The following is an 18,746-nucleotide window of genomic DNA, read 5'->3' as shown; positions in this document are numbered from 1 at the left end:
CTGCGTATTTTGCATTGTGCATTTTGTGTTTTCCCCACTCCTGCCATAGCGCATATAATTGCGCTGCAGTATGTATGAATAAAAATAAAAATAAATGTGTACCATGGTCACACATCTGACACGATGTTTAAATCTAGCATTGAATTTCACTGGATATAATTTGCCATAAATCAATTGGTTTGGAAATACCCCGACCTGGAGTTTGACCAAGCTGTCTCCTCCCTTTTACTCAGTTTGCTATCCGCCTGCGGATATTCCATTCTACTTAATCTGTAGTACTGCGCGATTTCACGATAGGTGAGCATCCTATCCTTGTCTGTGGCTGTCAGTTCGTTAGGAGGAGAGCTTGAGCTCGTCCGACAAGTGAGTCCTCGGGCGAGCTCGTGTGCTCTTTCATTCCCTCGCAGGGCTTGATGTGCGGGTGTCCAGACCAGCGAAATCGGCTGATCCGGTACCTTTTTATTTCTGCACTGAACTCTTATTGCGCTCACGATGACTCCATTGTAATAGTGCAAGAACAGGTTGAGGAAACAGGGCAATGCATAATCGGCTCGGTCACCACAATTTAGGATAGGGTGACACCTTGCATCACGCATAAAAAGCTATTTGTCCATTGCTAATCTTTCAAGCGATATATTCTATGTCGGGGTTTGTCGTACTGCCTTCGCCGCTTTCACAAACTCCGGCAAAAAAGTGGAATCAGGCCCAAGGTTGCCCCGCTCAGTTTTGGTGAATGCTCGTTGATTTATGCCGATTTGCTTAATTTTTGATCAAGAAATACTTTGCTGTTGGTTGTCTAGCTTTATCATTGGAGTCAGTGCGCTTTGATCAAGACGGCCGTTTCCTTTAGCTCGCGTTTATCGCGACAAAAAAATGCTTGCTCGGCACACAACTAAATCAATTGGGTCAGTTGACCATAAGCAATATTTATAAGCGCGGTGAACGCGTTCGAACAGCTGTCAATGAAAGATTTCCATGCTTTAAAGGTTAGAAATGCAGGAAGAATCAGGGTGTCCAAAGAGTCAGGTGTCCCTCTTGGACCGCTTTCTACATATGTTCAGACATATTCAGATGCACTACGGACCAACAAAAAGGTGCTATAAACTCACAGAATCAGAGAAGCAGCACGGAAAAGACATCAAGAACAGCGAATGGGGCTGCACTGAGACAGACTGGGAGAAACCGTGTTACTAATGATGGTTTCATCATCATCATCATCATCATTTATTAACCCTTTAGGGTCCCGTGGGGACATTACATAAGGGGGTGGGGATCAATCAATCAATCAATCAATCAATCAATCAATCAATCAATCAATCAATCAATCAATCAATCAATCAATCAATCAATCAATCAATCAATCAATCAATCAATCAATCAATCAATCAATCAATCAATCAATCAATCAATCAATCAATCAATCAATCAATCAATCAATCAGGTTTATTTTCACATCAAGGATGTGGGGAGCGGGGACAAAAAGCCTATAGAGGCTTGACGGAGGTCCCCGCCCCCTACAGCAACTACATTGTGCACAAAAACCCACAATCACATAACGGTACATTATATGTTATGCCTGTGACATATTTAAAACAAAAGCACATTGCATCGAAAATAAACACGTTCAGGGCATCAAAAAACACATAACCATCAAACATATCACGTAAAGAGGGAAGGCATAAAAGCAGGCTGAGTTAGTACACTAAAGAAAGAAACTATATGCTGTTACTCTTCACTAATTACAGTTTTTCACAAATTGTTTAAAATGGACGGGATATTATAGGACAGCATTTGTCTGCCGTAGTTAGTTCGCGTTCGCGGTAAATACCAGTTGTCTCCGATGCGCGTATTGTAGGGGCGTTCTTTGCATGTTAGTCTAGACAAATCAGCGAGGAATGCAGTTCCTTGATTAATATTTGATGTGTACTTTTTGCGCAGCAGGACAGAGTACAATTGCACAATAGGTACAATGTGTAATGCCTCAAAGACAGGTTTGGTGTGTGCATCATTTGGAATGTTGTTAATTGCACAAACAGCTTTTTTCTGTAGTACATGGAGTTTTGTAATATTGGAGACAGTGGTTGTACCCCAGACTAAGAAACAATAAGTTATAACACTGGTGAACAAAGAGTCGTACAAAAGTTTTTTTTATGCATTGTGGAAAGTAGTACCGAAACTTGGACAGGATACCTACTACTCTTGAAATTTTGGCAACTGTATTATCAACATGAACATCCCAAGATAAGTTCTCGTGGAATGTGACACCAAGGCTTTTAACGGAAGAGGAGACGTGTATTTTTGATGGACCGATTGATAACGTTAACTCAGAAACAGACTTATTACGGGGTCTAAAAAGCACAGCTTTTGGTTTGCTTCTATTGATATTCAGCGAATTGGAAAGTGACCAGTGGTGTAGCGAACGTAGGCACCTCGTAGCATTTACTTCCAGACTCGATACACATGGTGCCCTGAAAAATAGGCTGGTGTCATCAGCATAGATAACAAAAGTTCTGCTAGGGTCAATGTTTACAATACCATTAATGTAGAGATTAAAAAGTAGCGGTCCGAGTATGCTACCCTATGGTACGCCGGCAGCAATATGCTTGGGGTCAGATAGTGTGTTATCAATCACAACCTGCTGAAAACGGGCCTTTAAATATGATTTAATGATACTATAAAAACAACCTCGGAAGCCATATCTGTCTAGTTTTAGTAATAAGGTTTCATGATTAACGCGATCGAACGCCTTAGAAAAATCTATAAAAATGCCTAGTGTTAGTTCTTTGTGTTCGAAAGATTCTAAAATCAGCTCCTTCTGTGTAAGAAGCGCGGTCTCAGTGGAGTGTAATTTCCTAAATCCATGCTGACTGGGTGTGATCAACTTATGCTTTTCGCAAAAACCTAGAATCCTGCTATGTAACAGCTTTTCTAAACATTTAGAAAATAACGGGAGTATAGATATCGGACGGTAATTGGATAAATTGTTAGTATCCCCTCCTTTATGACCCTCGCAGTTTGCATCCCACTAGGAAAGGTGCCCTGGGCGAAACAGCAGTTAAAGACATGGTCTAAGATAGGACAAAGGACATCAATTACATGTTTGAACGGTTGGATCTGGAACCCATCCACGTCCTTCGACTTGCTATTTTTGAGGCTATTAAAGCATCGCATAATCTCGTTTTGGTCTGTTGGAGCCAGGAAAGCGGTAAACGAGTTTGATTGACCAAGATATCTCATGCAAGTAGGGTCATGAATAGTATGCGCAACAGACACAAAGAAATCGTTAAAAGAATCAGCCAGCTTTTTTCCTGATAACGTCTCATCATCTATCATGACTTCCAGTTCATTAATTCTCTTGGATGGGTTAATAATGGTATTAAGTTGTTTCCATACCTTATCACTTCGCTTCAGAACATCCTTGTTGAATAGACTATGGAAGTACTCTTTTTTTGCCTGACGCAGAAAGGATGTCACCTTGTTTCTGTACGCCTTAAATATAAGAAAGTCATCAGTGCTTCTATTCTTAATGAAACAATTTTAAAGGTAGTTTTTGTGTTTTATCATCTTTAAGCATTCTTTGTTTATCCATGGCTTACGAGCACTCTTTGGTTTTCTGGTGCTTCGATATGGGAAGCATTCAATATATACCGGTTTTATGATGCTTATAAATATATCATATGCTTTGTCAGGATCTGTAACCTCATAAACTGGACTCCAGTCTATTTGCTCAAGTCTAGACCGAAAGTGTGTCAAGGTATCCTTATTCACTAACTGTCGCTGTTGCTGAGTAGTTTTATTGGACTTTGTTATAGGACTATCTATGAAGTAAAAAATTGGTAGGTGATCACTAACCTGGCCAGAGATAACGCCAGACACGATTGACTTGTCATGCAAATTTGTAATGAAAGCATCTATTGAAGTTGCGGTCGATGTGGACAGGCGTGTTGGATCAATGATGGCATTAATGAAACCGTTACAGTCTAACAGGTTATTTATTTGACGCTGCTGAGTTGAGGGTGTAGAAAAATCTATGTTGATGTCGCCGCCAAGGACTAAGTAAAATCTGTTTTCTGTTATCCATGTTAAAAAAGTGTCAAGAAATGAAAGAAAGTTTGGGATGCTACCACATGGAGGTCTGTACAAAACAGAAAAAATGTTCTGCCCAGCCTTTAGAGAAAGTATTTCAAAATCTTCACAGGATTTAGTAAAGTCAGGAAGAACTGAACACCGGACGGATTCTTTTGCAGCTATCATTACTCCACCGCCTTTTTTATTTGGGTGGTTTAGCACGTATGAGTTATAATGCGGCATGATAAGGGCTTCATGACCAGTTCGGTACCAGGTCCCAGTGAAAAATATTATGTCAAACTCGAAATCAAACAAGCCAAGAAATGCGATTATTTCATCCTCTTTACTGCGCAGAGATTGTGCGTTAAGATGAAAGAATGACGTTACTTTTTTGTTTTTTGCAAAAAGGCTATTGATATCTGCAGGTAGAAAGAGCTGGGAAGCCATGCCTAATCAAAAGGGAAATCTCAGTTGGCGCACGAAATCTTCAGACTATCTTTTCCAGGTCATTGACGCAATCGATCCGGACCACTGACGAAGTTACATCCTTCTTAGCAAAGATGCGGCCATTCCTCGTCCACGCAAACTTCCATTGCTTATCTTTCTTACGAGCAACAGTAAGTCCCATCAGCTTCTTGAGTGAAGGGCACAGGTGCTCATTTATATAGACAGGATTTGCATCTTCATCAAGGTGCCCAAGATCGCTTGTGGTAATTCTTTTTTTTCCGGCTTTTTCAAGGAAGGCGTAGCGTTTTGATCGTTTCTGAAACTCTAGCACTATGTTCTGGCACGAAGAGGTTTTAGTATGCACACGGTGGCACACTTCAATGTCGTCGGATGTCACGGGTACATTCAAAACTTCCCCGATCCTCTCAATAACCTCAGGAAGGTTTTCCTTCTCGGTTACCGGCAGGCTAGTGATCTCTACGTTTCGGTTCCTGGAATATTGTTCCAAGCTGTTGAGCCTTAGTTCATAGTCGGACAAGTGTCCGACGGTCATACATAAGAAAAGGCAAAAAAAGGAGAGAGAAAAAAAGAATAAAAACTAGAAAGAAAACTAGACAAAGCAAAACAGTAAACAAATTATAAAGTCAATCAAAGACAACGTGAAAAAGGTTAGGTTAGGTTAGGTTAGGTTAGGTTAGGTTAGGTTAGGTTAGTAAAGGAAAAAAAAACATACAGAAATACACACCACACTAATAAAACGTGTCCAATAAGAGATCGTTTTGTAGCACATCGCCGCTGATACAGGGAAAGTTCTATTTTTCTTGGAAATGGTCGATGAGTAGCTGTCTAAAGTTGGAAGGATTAGTTTCAACGACAATGTTTTCGGGCAAGTTATTGCAAAATGCGATCGCGCAAGGAAGAAACGATTTGTTGAATGCATTGGTGGAACCGTGCAAGCGCTGTATGCTAAATTAATCATATAAGCGCCTAGATTTTCGTACAGGTTTATGGTTTGGTTTATGAGGATTAAACGTCCCGAAGGGTTCAACCCATAGGCTGAGCCGCTTCGGGACACTTCTGAGCCGCTTCGGGACGCTTAGGGACGCCATAGGGAAGGGATCTGGAAATTCCGACATCCTGGGGTTCTTTAACGTGCACAAAAATGTACATGTAGAATATTCTCGGGAAAAAAATTTGAAAACTGAGAAACTGTAAGATGCCTTTATGGAAACATTTAAGGTAATGGTTCATTCTTCTGATATATAACAAAATATTTCTTTTAAAGTGTTTCCATAGATCGCATCAAACAGTTAAGACTGTTAAAAACGAATGTTAAAAAAAAACGACTGTTAAAAACGAATGTTAAAAAAAAACGAATCGGAAACTCTTTTGACGATGGCAAAAACGTTAATAGACAAAAAAAGTGAAGCCTGCGGATATATCGATTGCTATAGTGAAGTCTTACATTATATGGAAAAACTGCTTTCGCAAACAGTTTCCCGATCAAACATGTTTTTGTGCGGAATTGTTGGGTATGAGTTCTCGTTTCATTTAAATCTTTTCTTCCTATTTTTTTTCCTTTACGCCAGCCGCTGTCCAGCTGCCCGTCATTGATGTGACACTAACGGTGGATTCCTTGTATATATTTTTTAAACAGTTAACAGTACCAGGAGTACATTTTTTAGTATGCGTGCAGCTTTGCTCATAAAGCCGGAACTACGTAGAGCAACCCTTTCTATCCCAATCGACACGTAGTTTCTGTAGCGTCATCATTGATAATGTATCGACACCTTTTTCTGCCTTTAATTATTTGCTTGGCTTGGATTTTTTTCATGAAAAGATTGTGTTTTAGCTCCAATTGCTAGGATTAGCCACATACATTTTAAATAATGAGAATGCGTACTTCCCCAAATGAGACGACTTGGAAGACTGATCTTACCAAATGAATGTTGTTCTATACGAGGAGTTAGAACTCGGATTTTTCCTGGTTTGGAAGGCAGACATAAAAATGGAACAAAACGCTTTGAATCTATGCAACCCAGTACTCTTTTTAGTCCCCTGACCTGTGTGGAAGCGTCTCTAATTTAGCCGCCACAGCAGAGTATGAAGCGCTCCACATGGGAAAAATCCCCGAATCTTCTTGTCAAACGCACCATACTTTTGCGCTAGGGGTCACTGTAAGAGCTTGTGAGCGAACGCAGTTTCAGGTCATTGCTTTGGTGGTGAAGAGAAACCTTCGAAACAACGCCACATGTTTGGAAATAGCTCGATATGGTGCTTCTCTGGTGCTCTGTGTGGTGCTTTTCAATTTTCTCATTAAAATAACTCCCGTAATTAGTGCCAGTTAGTGGCAGATAGCGCAATAAGAAGCAGAAAATGCAATTCTACAATTGCACAAGGAAAACGTATTGAAAAAATGTTCTGCTGAAAAATGTGTCATCGGCGGCAGATAATATATTTGAAACACGCTGCTCTCCGCTTAGCACGCAATGAAATAACGTGGAGTACTTGAGGTGGCTGCTCTCGAAACCTACAGTAGAGTTTGGTAAAACGAGCTAGCTTGTTTTAGAACCACCATTTCTATTACGCCAAACAACTTCCATCCCGTAAGGACGAATAAAGAGCACTCTACAGCCATTTTTTTTTTCACTGAATATTAGGCTACTTTGCATTAACGGTTAGTGGACAGAGTTCTTAGTTCGTTCCTTGTTGTAGTTCCATTGACATCGAACATTCAAATCTCTTCTAACACGAAGGCGCTAAGACTCCTGTTCTGCGAAAATACGACTTTTTCGGTGTCGGAAGTGTGGGCGAAAAAGCAGGTGGCGCACCTGCCACGTGGGCACGTGACTTTGTGACGTCATTCCAACACGCTCACTTTGTCATGAGGAACATGCTTTGTGAGCAAACTGCCCACCGTGGCAGGTGGCAGTAAAACTAATGATTGCCCGCGAGAGGTTGCTCGGTACGAACAACCTGGGTCCCATAAGCTCCACTGGTGACGCGTCGCTTAACCGTTGCCATGGCCTCCGAGATCACTCGCACACGCGCTTGTGATCTAGGAGGCTATGCCGCTGCACTACGGCTCCAGGAGTGACGCTTTCGCGTCATACCCTTAAGGCGGAGCTTAAGTGTCCCACAAAGTTTTTGTTACATCCCCTTTGTTATTAGGTTTTTGATTGCACTAATGCTACACAATGAGGTATCTCTTCTGAGGGGGTAAAACATACCTGGGATCTTCGACGTGCCACGGAGAAGTAAAGGCCGACCAGGTAGCCCAGGGCAGTGAGCACGCCGAACACGGCGCAGTCTGCAGCGTCGAGACTCTTCGGGGTTGACATTTGTTGCTTGTTGTTATTCCTCGGAGATAGCTGCGTTTCGATTCATATAAGTTCGTCTCAGAAATGTTTATGCAAACTGAGCTTAGTGCCACGTCTTTAGTCTGTATTCACTGCATTTTTCTTGACCGATCAAAGCTCACAGGCAAGCAAAACGGACCTATAAGTGCCATCGCATTTGAGCGAAATAAACGGCAAATCACAGAACAGTAATTTTTGCTGCACACGCACGTATATGGCATAAGTGCTGCCTGTAGGGGCGCCACTGAAATCCCTCTCGCGGCTGATTCTGAAAACAACGGCGGGGTGCGCTGGCCGCGCTCCCCCGCATGTTTGCCGGTCTCGTTGCCGGCCTGCCGCGGCCACAGCGGTTCAAGTTAGTGGCTGAGATTTCATCGTCGTGTTTTCCAGTGAAGGATATTCCTAGCTGCAGAAATAAGCGGTAGAGATGTACCGGCGCTCCACGGGAGTGGTCGCATCTTCGACGCCGCTGCAGTATGGCGAGCCCAAAGGGCGTATGCGCTAACTGCAACTGTGCGCCACAGATGGAATGTCTTGCCTGTAAATTACCACGTCAATGCAGACACCTAACCTTTCAGTGCAGTTACCGAAGAGTTTTGACAGAGCGGTGCGATACTCGATGGAGTTATATTCTGTGCCACCACCGTAACCCGGTTAGTTATTGACGCCTGAGCTGACTGAACAAACGGGGGTGAGGGGAAAACGATCGCCTTCTATGCTGCGTTTAGGGAACAACCACTGATGTGCTCGTTTTAAGGCGAAAGCCTTTAATGGCTCATACTGTCGTGGCCAAGACGTGTTAGCAAATCTGTCCGCGTTTCAGATTGGTCGAAATGGTCGTGACGTCACTGCGCGCGAATTTTGACGGGTGTCCACCGAAATATGTGTGACAGTTACTGCGCAATTTCCTTTCCTCAAATACAGTTTTCGACTAGTGTCCACCGAGAGATGTGACAGTTACTGCGTAGTTTCCTTTCCTCAAATACAATTTTCATTTTCTTCATTACGGCCCCTCTTTCTCTTTCACTCCACTTTCTCCCTTCCTGTACGGTGCGTTTCTGGTGTCCACCGAGATGAAAGAGAATTACTTCGCCGTTTCCTTTCCTCAAGAAGCGTTGCGTTCAAAGGGCAACGCATCGCTCCGAACGGGTGGTGGCGTTCCGTTCCGTGGACTCCCTGGCAGCGCTACAACACGCTGTCACGTTCCACTCCTAAAGGCAACGATTAAGCGTCATTAATTGGCAGTTAATTAATGCACCAACAGAATGTGAAGTGAGCAATCGCGTAGCAGAATGCAGCACTCGGGCTTTCGCCTTTCTCCACTTTAGCTGCTAAAGTTCCTCGTAATTTTTGAAAGCACTGCGATATGGCACTGCGCTGCTAAACACAATATGTAAGAGCACTTAGCGAAGCAGCTATAGCGTTTGCTTTCATTTGATTGCCGCACAACAGCAATAGGACATAATATAAAAGAAATTATCGTAATCCGACGTAACCTTTAAAATATCCAGTTTTCAATGGTAACATTTTGAACTCCAAACTACTGCACTACAGGTAATATTCTCGGTGTAATGCGTGCTGTAGCCTTCGTCACTCGAGGCTCCTTTGAGTTAAAACGAATAATCAACTGTTCCTTGCAGCCTTTAAGCTACATCAATACACACCAGTGTACAATACCCGATGTCTTTTACCTTGGCTTCTACCCTTTTGTCGTACTTCATATCGTAAACAGTCCTTATTCTGTAACCTAGGAAATTACCTTAACATATTGGCAGCAAATAATGTTTGCATACACGACATCTCAAAGAAAAAGTTATTATCTTTCATGTGCATTTTCGAATCTATTGTGGCATCAATGTAAATAGGTTTGGTGTATTGCATTGTATATCGTTCCTATTATTTATGTGCATCTCTGCTGTTGTGTACGCGGTCAGGGTTACGCTGTTGTTGTCCTTTTTCGTTCTTTGTTTTGATGGGAATATTAAGCTCACCTTAAGCCTGATGTTCGCGAAACACACTGCTGTCGTTGTATTCATGGGGCACTCGGTGCTATTTCAAGCTGCATTATGCAGCTTTTTGCCCCGTGTCCCCTTTTCCACTGTAATGTGTGTGGAGAAATAAACGTTCAATTTCAAAATGCTAGTACTTAGCGATTTTAACAGAACAAAAAATAACAAAATTATCAAAATGCTTGCAAAATTATTGCAGGCAAATAGGTACACTACGAAGTTTCATGCTTCAGTAAATATGCCTTTCGAGCTGCGGAGCAGGTACTATTCGCAGAATCGTGCACAGGTGTCTTAGTGAAGCCTATGTAGTAAAAATCGCAAGGACGTCCGCATGTTGTACAGATAATGCAGCTGTTTAATATAGCGCACAGGAATGAGCCAGAAGCACAGCATGCTACGGCACAGTACATGACAGGCAGCATAAAAGGCATGTCACCTATAGCGACCAATGGAGATTACCACACCAGTGCACCGTTGCACGGTTAGGAGTTCCGAACAGTGCTTAACAGCGTAACGCTGTTCATGCGCATAAGAAAACCAGGGAAGGGATAAACTCAAATTGAGGACATCCACAGAACAGTTCCTTTTTTCGCGATATTTAGCCATGGGTAGGTTGCGAGCCACGTCATAAGCAAGACAGTGCGCCCGAATTGCTCAGGAAGGAAAGTCGGGATTTCCAATGCAAAACGTGCATCTTAGATTAATAGCATGCTTGTCCGATTAACACTTAAATACGTAAAGCCTTCGTATGGCGGCAAACGCATGTATGTAGAGTTTCCGAGAGAGACGCATAATCAAACGGCCACCGAACAGAAGGAACAAGCCAGCAGCAAGCCGGCAACCTCAAGACCTGGGAGGACTGGGAGACCCTGCTGCGCTCGGAGGACCCGGCCGGGCAGACCATCGCCACCAGCCGGGCTGCCAGTGTTATGGACCTTAGGAACATGAACACTAGAGTGCAGTGGGGTCGTGCGGGGACCCTGGGGCGTGCCCCGGATTCCTGTGTAAATAAAGTTTTTTTCTCTCTCTCTCTCTGAAGTCGATTTTTTGGCAGGATGCTCACCTGCCCACGGAGTGGTGGTCAGGTGAGCAGCCTGACCTAACCGTGTCAGGCGGCAGCTCAATTAATTGTGAGAGGCTGCTCGGGAAGAGTAACCTGGATGGGAACCCAACCCAAGCAACCAAAGTCCCACCAATGGCAGCACCTGCCATTGCTTGGCTGCTGCTTCACTGTTCCAGTAGTGCTAGGAAGATTCCCAGGGACCTACGAATGCAGAGAATGACCAATTCCGCATGTATGGACAATAACCCATTATCGCTATCCGAACAACTGCCCCACGTGAACACTGGATCTGAACACTAGAACCAAGTGAAAACCAAACTGATAGCGCACCTAATACACTTACCTTTCTCTTGTTTATTTGATGTGAGTGGTTGTTGTGCTTCCAGCTTAGTTGCCCTACCAATGTCTCCTTCAGTGAGCTGGTGAGACTGGGTTCTTCCTCTTGCCCTTATGTGCCTCTAACTATCCGCCGATGCTCCTGCTACATAGCTACATCCCACGCTCCATCTTCGAGACTCTTCAGTAGGCGGCGATAAACTGAAGAGAGAAAATGACACACGCGCACTCGTTTCACTCACTGTGGTACTCGATGCGGTTGTTCCGTCTCTTCAACGCTGTTTCTGGAACCAGTCCGGACGCAGTACGTTTTTCAACTGCTGGAAATAGATCAACCTTTCATCACAACTTAGCTGCCTGCTTCATTTCCTCCTCTCGTGGGCAGGCAGGCAAAGTAAACACAACGTTGCTTAGTAGGCGCAAAGCGTGCAGCTGCGGCTTAACCATCCCGAGCTGCAGCAGCCGCCAACGCAGTTGCGATCGCGGCCTTTTGTGCTTGCTGCTGTTTTGTGTTTTGCTACCCGCGGCATTGGTAGCAATGTCATGGAGACCTTGCTGTCTCTAGGCGGCCGGTGTGATCGCAGTACACCACTGAAGCGCCGCAAAAACAATTTGGATACCAAGTGACAATGCCACGTTACCGTCTCACGGTTAGCTGCATGGCGGAAGTTATGCCGGTGTTGGCGTCATTCTCGCTTGAGTGATATGTTGTTGTACATAAGGCGAAACACTTGCAGCGCTGCCGCAGCAACCACCGACGAATTACTAGCATACATACCGCTCCTCTTCGCATTCTGTCCTAAATTGTGGTAAGATAGTCCATGCGTTTAAAAGAATGTTATAAATAAAAAAAGGCGAGACAGGCCATAGCGTTCGTGCCTTTAAACATATGAGTACATGATGTCGATATAAGCATATTTTTTCACCAGCTCGAAGGTTGGTCTTTCGGAATGGATTCATTTCGAAGGGCGTGACGCAGACAAAAAAAAATTAATGGTGTGGTACATTCATTTTTAACTCTTATTGGTCTCCTGTCTTTCAGCGTTTGATTCCAGGCAGCATTAAAGTTTTGGCAGAAAATGAACGTAGGAATTAAGAACTTCAAACAACTACCTCAAACCTTCCTTTTTTTCAGTGTTTGGGCTCTGAAAATTTCTGGCACCCTCCTTTTGCTCGGTTAATGTGCAGTGCGCATTTTAAAAACTGGTGAATTATTGCAAGTAGGAGATGCTTGTTACTCTTTATCGACTCAGCTTACGCCTGTAGCTTAACGCAGACGACCACCGCTTATTTACGGCGAACATGTCTCAGGTTTACATTCAATACTAGGCCTTTTCGCTAATTGCATACGACGACAAAAAAGTTGCCAGGTTGCCTCAAGAGCTGCAGGTCATCTGGCGAATACAGCCATGATAAGGGGCCCGCAAGCTGTGCGCGGCCACAGTGAGCACGCTTAGGTTAGGTTTGGTTGGGTTGTGTTAGGATGGGTTGGATTAGGTTTGGTTGTGTTAGGTTGGGTTAGGTAGGGTTAGGCTGGATTAGGTTTGGTTGTGTTAGGTTGGGTTAGGTAAGGTTGTGTTAGGTAGTGTTAGGTTAGGTTAGGTTGGGATGGGTTGGGTTATGTCGTGTTGTGTTAGGTTAGGCTGGGTTAGGTTTGGTTGTGTTAGGTTGGGTTGGGTTAGGTAAGGTTGTGTTAGGTAGTGTTGGGTTAGGTTAGGTCGGGTTATGTTGTGTTAGTTTAGGTTTAGTTGGGTTGTGTTAGGTTGGGATAGGTTGTGTTAGGTAGGGTCGGGTTAGGTTAGGTTGGGAGGGGTTGGGTTTTGTTGCGTTGTGTTAGTTTAGGTTTAGTTGGGTTGTGTTAGGTTGGGTTAGGTTGTGTTAGGTAGGGTCGGGTTAGGTTAGGTTGGGAGGGGTTGGGTTTTGTTGCGTTGTGTTAGGTTAGGTTAGGTTGGGTTGGGTTAGGTTAGGTTAGGTTGTGTTAGGTAGGGCTGGGTTGGGATAGGTTGTGTTAGGTAGGATTAGGCTGGGCTGGGGCACTGAAATTAGTTCCTTGGTAGGGTGCCAGAGAGATCGTGATCGTCTTTCTTACAGACGTGATGAGCACAGGGAAACCAAGGGAACTCGCACTGACAGTGCGGTACGTTATCTGAGATTAACCTTATCTTAATCCCAAAATGTGTATTCCGATACTTCAAGAAGATGCTAAAAAATTTCGCTAACATCGGCACTGCATATCCTTGGTCTTCTAAAGGGAAAAGTTATAATGAAAGGCTTCCTTTAATTTTTGCAAAGCTATGGGAGTAGCTGGCCATTTTCTTCTAATTGTTGTAGACTGCAGAGAGGCTTCGTTTCTCTCTTTTCTCGCTTATCTATTTCAGCATGCACCCTTATGACCAAAGTTTGGTTCGGGCTTGTCGTTCAGTTTGCATAGCGAGAGGAGTCAGCGCGTTTCCTTTTTACCTTTTTGTGTTCGTCCGCTTCTCTTTACGTCGCGGAACCTGAACTCAAGTGACGTCATATTCATGACGTAAGTGCATTAATGGTTATATAATTGATGCCGACGTAGTATGTCGTAATGATAGTTAATGAAGACCGATATAACCAATGTCGCAGTATGACACTGAAACAGGATAAACGAACATACCAGATATAACGGCGTCGCATAACTCAGGAAGACTTGCAAAAAAAGGACCATATATCAGAGTCCTAGAATGTCGCAACTAGAAACTGGATGTAACGACCTTACCCGATATAACGAAGTGTCACTTGACCTAAGGTGACTTGAAAAAAGTTGACGTCATCCAAGTCACGCAACTTAGGATGACGCGCAAATAAATTTGACGTCATCCAAAAGCCTCGTGAATTATGATGACTTGCAAAAAAGTCGGTGTACCCTAAAGCCAGGTGACATAGGACGACTTCTGCTTTTGCATTTTTTAAATGGAGCAAACTGTAGCGCTCTCAAAGTTTTTTCTAGTAATGTAGAAGAACTTCTTGCTGGGCGAATTGGTGCATACCCAGACAATATACCGAACGCATTTCTGAAACGTTACGCTGAATGGATTTCCAAGTATTTGCTTATTTTATACAAGAAATCAATAGAAAATGCAGAACTCCCAGAAATGTGGAAAATAGCCAAGGTAATTCCGGTACATAAATCAGGAGACCCAGCAAATGCTTCCAACTATCGCCCTATTTCTCTTACATGTACGGCTTGTAAAATCTTAGAACATTTAATTTTGAAGCACATTACAACGTTTGTAGAAAACCACAATTTACTTATTCCCAATCAACATGGCTTCCGAAAAGGTTTGTCCACGACAACGCAATTAGTAGAAACTGTCCACGACCTAGCTATGACAATAGACAAAGGGGGGCAAATAGACATGGTATTCCTTGATTTCTCAAAAGCATTCGACCGGGTATCTCATTCTAAACTTCACTTCAAGCTAGCTCATTTTCTTGGAAACGGATCAATAACTAATTGGATAAAAGCCTACTTAACTGATCGACATCAGTTTGTCTGTTTTGAAAACAGCCAGTCGGATTTAGCAGCAGTATTATCTGGTGTGCCACAAGGGTCAGTGCTCGCCCCAATTCTTTTCCTTCTCTTTATTAATGATCTGTGCAAGAATATTGATGCAACAGTACGTATGTTTGCGGTTGATTGTGTGATGTACAAAGAAATCAATAGCTCTGCCGACCAAATACTGCTAAACAAATCCCTGCTGTATATATCGGAATGGTGCGACAACTGGCAGATGGCCCTCAACCTGGAGAAAACCGTCTGCATGACCGTCACAAGAAAGAAACAACCATTAAACTTCACTTATGGAATTGAACAGAAGTCCCTTACAAAAGTAGAGCAATTCAAGTATCTTGGTGTGATTATTAGCTCCGATCTACGATGGAACAAGCACGTGACACACATTGCCACAAAGGCACATTCCGCGCTTTATACCATAAGACGTTCCCTTCGACTTGCTTCACCTGAAACAAAACTGTTAGCCTACATTTCACTTGTCCGCTCAGTTATAGAATACGGTATTAATGCCTGGTTGCCCTACACTAAACAATATATTGATAGATTAGAAAGTGTTCAGCGAAAAGCTGTCCGCTTGATTTATAACAAATACAGTCGCCATGACTCTCCCTCACTGCTTTTACAAAAAGCCGGCCTATCTACAATTCACACACGAGCTAGACTGTTGCGGCTTAAGTTCTTGTTCCTCCTCTTGAATAACGACACAAAACTTGATAGAACTAGATACCTGCTTACGCCTAATACACGTGTCACAAGAACAAAACATGAAGAACATCTATCTGAATATAGATACCACAGTGATGAATTCAAATTTTCATACTTCCCGCATGTAATCCGTGAGTGGAATATGTTGCCTTCGGAAATTGTAAGCCAGCTCACTCCTGAAGCATTCATGTCGAAGGTAGCAAACCACTTTCAAAACGGTTAACATTGTCACCATGTGTCATTTACCATGTTTCTTTCTATGAGAGTGAAAAGTTCCTTCTCTGCAGTCTTTTATTGTGTACTTTTTCATGCATATGTGCACCCAATCCTGTTACGGCCTCAAAGAGAGGCCAACAGTATGTAATAAATAAATAAAATAAATACCTCTATCTGTCATCTTCTGCTCTTTCCTGTGTGCGCCATCCCAAGAAAGCTTTTTCTGTTGCTTTAGACTGTTGCCTAATTTCTTTTTCTCGCCTATGCGTGAGTCGAGGTGTATACGTTGCAACGGACCATGCAGAGAACATCTGGTAATTTTTTTATCGGATGAGGTCCTTGGGCCTCGATAGGCAGCGATCGACCTTCGACGCGTCGTTGAAGCCACAAAGTTGTTCACTTCCGTCGAAAGCTTGCCGGGGCTTCTGTGACGCCACTAACACACGGCACAGCACTATGCAAGGACGTTTGCTTACTTCAATGTTAATCGACTTCTGGGTTCTGCCGTCCTGACAACAGCACACGAGTTTGAATAAAGCCACCCGAGTAGCCATTGCTATGGAGATCGGAAAACACGGCAGCTCATTTTTTTCTTGTCTTTCTTTGCAAGGAGCAGACGGCCTTCTCCCATGACAGAGGAGCTGAGATGGCGGAAGCCATAAAAACATGAAACTCTGCCTCCAACAAAAGATTCTTAGCCTTGTCACGTTCTATTGCGAATGGGTTCGCCGGCTTGGCAGAGTTGAGATGGCAAGGAAGTTATTCACCTCTAGTTTATTTAGGATGCTCTAGGAGTTGTGGACAAATCGCATACACGCTTCGCTCTTATTTCAATAGCTGCTGGCGCTCTCCATCCTCCCCAGCGGTGAAGTTGGAAGCTGTGGCCGCAGTGGCCGCGCCCGTGGCAGTGCCGCTCGTCTCCCTTTAAAGTTCTCCTCTCAGATAGAAGAACTTAACACTTAAGGGGCAACTGCATAGGTTTTAGAAATCGACGAGCTTAAAAGGGTCAAGTGTGTGAAACTTGCAGGTATAGCATGTGAAGTCCTTTTGGGCTTGCATTTGAAATGGTCACGTAATCGCCGATTAAAATCGCGATGGCCTTCAAGCTTCTCCGCAGCGCAGAGCGCCAAGTGGGGTGGCGCATGATGGTGTCATCGATGGGAGCGGTACATTTCCAACGCATACACACCTGCTTTAAAGGAAAAAAAAAAAAACCAACGCCACTGAAGTCAAAGCCCGCCAACCGTTGTTTCCCAGCATCCAACGAGGCATTGCAGGGTGTGGCTGACGGCGGCGGTTAATTTGAAATCACACCTTCCAGTACGTCACACTGAACTTCCCAGTACCCCTCCTGTGCTTTAAGGAGAAGCGCAAAATTCAACCGTCAATTACGTCACTATTTTAAACGCTAGTGCAAAAAACCTTGGCATGCTTTACCTACAGCCTATATAGATTTGAATCCTTGAATATCGCGAAATTCTCAAAAAGTAGTGCAGTTGCCCTTTAAGCGGAGCTCGAAATCGGGCAGAATTCTGTTGTTTTCAGGCTTTTTCTATCTGTATGAAGGTAATAATCTTCGGTTGGAATGAGCGTTTCATGTCTTTATGGCTTCAAGTCAAGAGCCAACAGACACGCTGAAAGTTTTAGTCATGATAGCTTTTTGTACAGATTGGGGCTAAAAAAAAAATTTGTGTGAAAGTAAAGATTGCCGATAACCACTAGAGTGGCGTTTAAACGCCGTCCATAAGGTCGGGGTTAGCGAGCCCGACACTGCACTCTAAACACGAATACACCTGTATGGGAGTAAAAAAGGGAGTAAACGCTGTCCTCTAGCACACACCTGTTTGTAAAAGGGTGTTATAGAAGCGCTTACTCCGTTTCTACTCTTTTCTGTTTAGAGTGTGGGGGTGAGTTCAGTGGCTCGTCAGTACGTGCGATGAGCATGTAAACGCGGTCGAGTGAAATCAGAGGATCGGAAACTATGCATAGAGTTTGTCCAGTCACGCGACATTAGCTTGCATAGAAAACGACTCCTTCGGGCGCGGCATCATGCGGGGCGATCAAGAAATCGCAGTTTTCATGGAACTCACGAACGAAAGTAGAGGTAATGAATCGCTGGATGTGAAATTGCAAAAATGAGGTGTCTTCTCTTTCAAAGAACTGAGGCAAAAAAATGTCATCACCGGAATGCAGGTGGGCACGAAAGCCGCTGCGGAACTGCTATGAGAGCCTGAAAAAGGAGTTGAACGCCTTTATGTTCAGCCTGGCTTGTGATCCGTTTTGTCGGTTCGGAAGTGTGTGGCGACGCATTTCAGGCTTAATTTAGAATTTTCAATTCGTATTTAGAGGCGTCTTTAAAAAAAAAAAACAAGAGAAAAGTGAAGCGAAGCGCTCTACTTGTCAGTGGTTTAAACGTATCTCCTATATTCCCCGGCGCATACTAACCCTACAAGCGGTAGGGTTTGACGCGGACTCAGAAGCAAACTTCGTTGTTTCTGTTACTGTGACTGTCCTGACAAGACTTTTCAAGGCAAGATATAAGAGCCTGCGCCTGGTATGGGGTTAGTCTTTGTGCGCAGTGTTGAAATTTAGCCTGATTCCTGCAAAGCTTACCAGCATCATATCTGCTGCCTCGAAGTTCTGTTCACTGAGGCGCAGCGCGTATCGATCATAGCCCACACGCGCCGGAGTGGTGAAGCTTTGTAAAGCGATATGTAAAGCAGTATACTAACCGATCTGCTTCCAGACTTAACCGCTGCCTATAAACGCTGAAAGTTCTCGTACGATGCTTGCCAGTCAAAGCATCACAGTTAGCCGCGAGAATTCATATATTGTGCATGGAGCGATGGCTTGCATACACAACGCGTGGTATGTGTATTTTATTTGATTTGATTTATTGGGGTTTAACGTCCCAAAGCGACTCAGGCGATGAGGGACGCCGTAGTGAAGGGCTCCAGAAATTTTGACCTCCTGGGGTTCTCTAACGTGCACTGACATCG

General features: G+C 43.7%; 1 protein-coding gene across 1 annotated transcript in view; it reads right to left on the bottom strand.

Moving 5' to 3' along the window:
* The window catches only part of LOC149346988 (sodium-coupled monocarboxylate transporter 2-like), a 47,442-nt gene extending 35,935 nt beyond the window's left edge, over positions 1–11,507 (bottom strand). The window contains exons 1-2 of the mRNA XM_089541458.1: positions 11,290–11,507; positions 7,746–7,886 (exon numbers count right to left, since the gene is read on the bottom strand). Of these exons, the coding sequence (XP_089397584.1) occupies positions 7,746–7,856 (111 nt within the window). The 5' untranslated portion in view covers positions 7,857–7,886; positions 11,290–11,507. The remainder of the gene's footprint in view (positions 1–7,745; positions 7,887–11,289) is intronic.
* Between the last annotated feature and the right edge of the window lie 7,239 nt (positions 11,508–18,746).

The sequence above is a fragment of the Amblyomma mixtum genome, chromosome 4 (assembly GCF_055824585.1).
Source record: "Amblyomma mixtum isolate Tamu chromosome 4, ASM5582458v1, whole genome shotgun sequence".
NCBI classification, from domain to species: domain Eukaryota; kingdom Metazoa; phylum Arthropoda; class Arachnida; order Ixodida; family Ixodidae; genus Amblyomma; species Amblyomma mixtum.
Note: the sequence above shows the minus strand (reverse complement) of the source record. Positions and strands in the feature narration are given on the sequence as shown.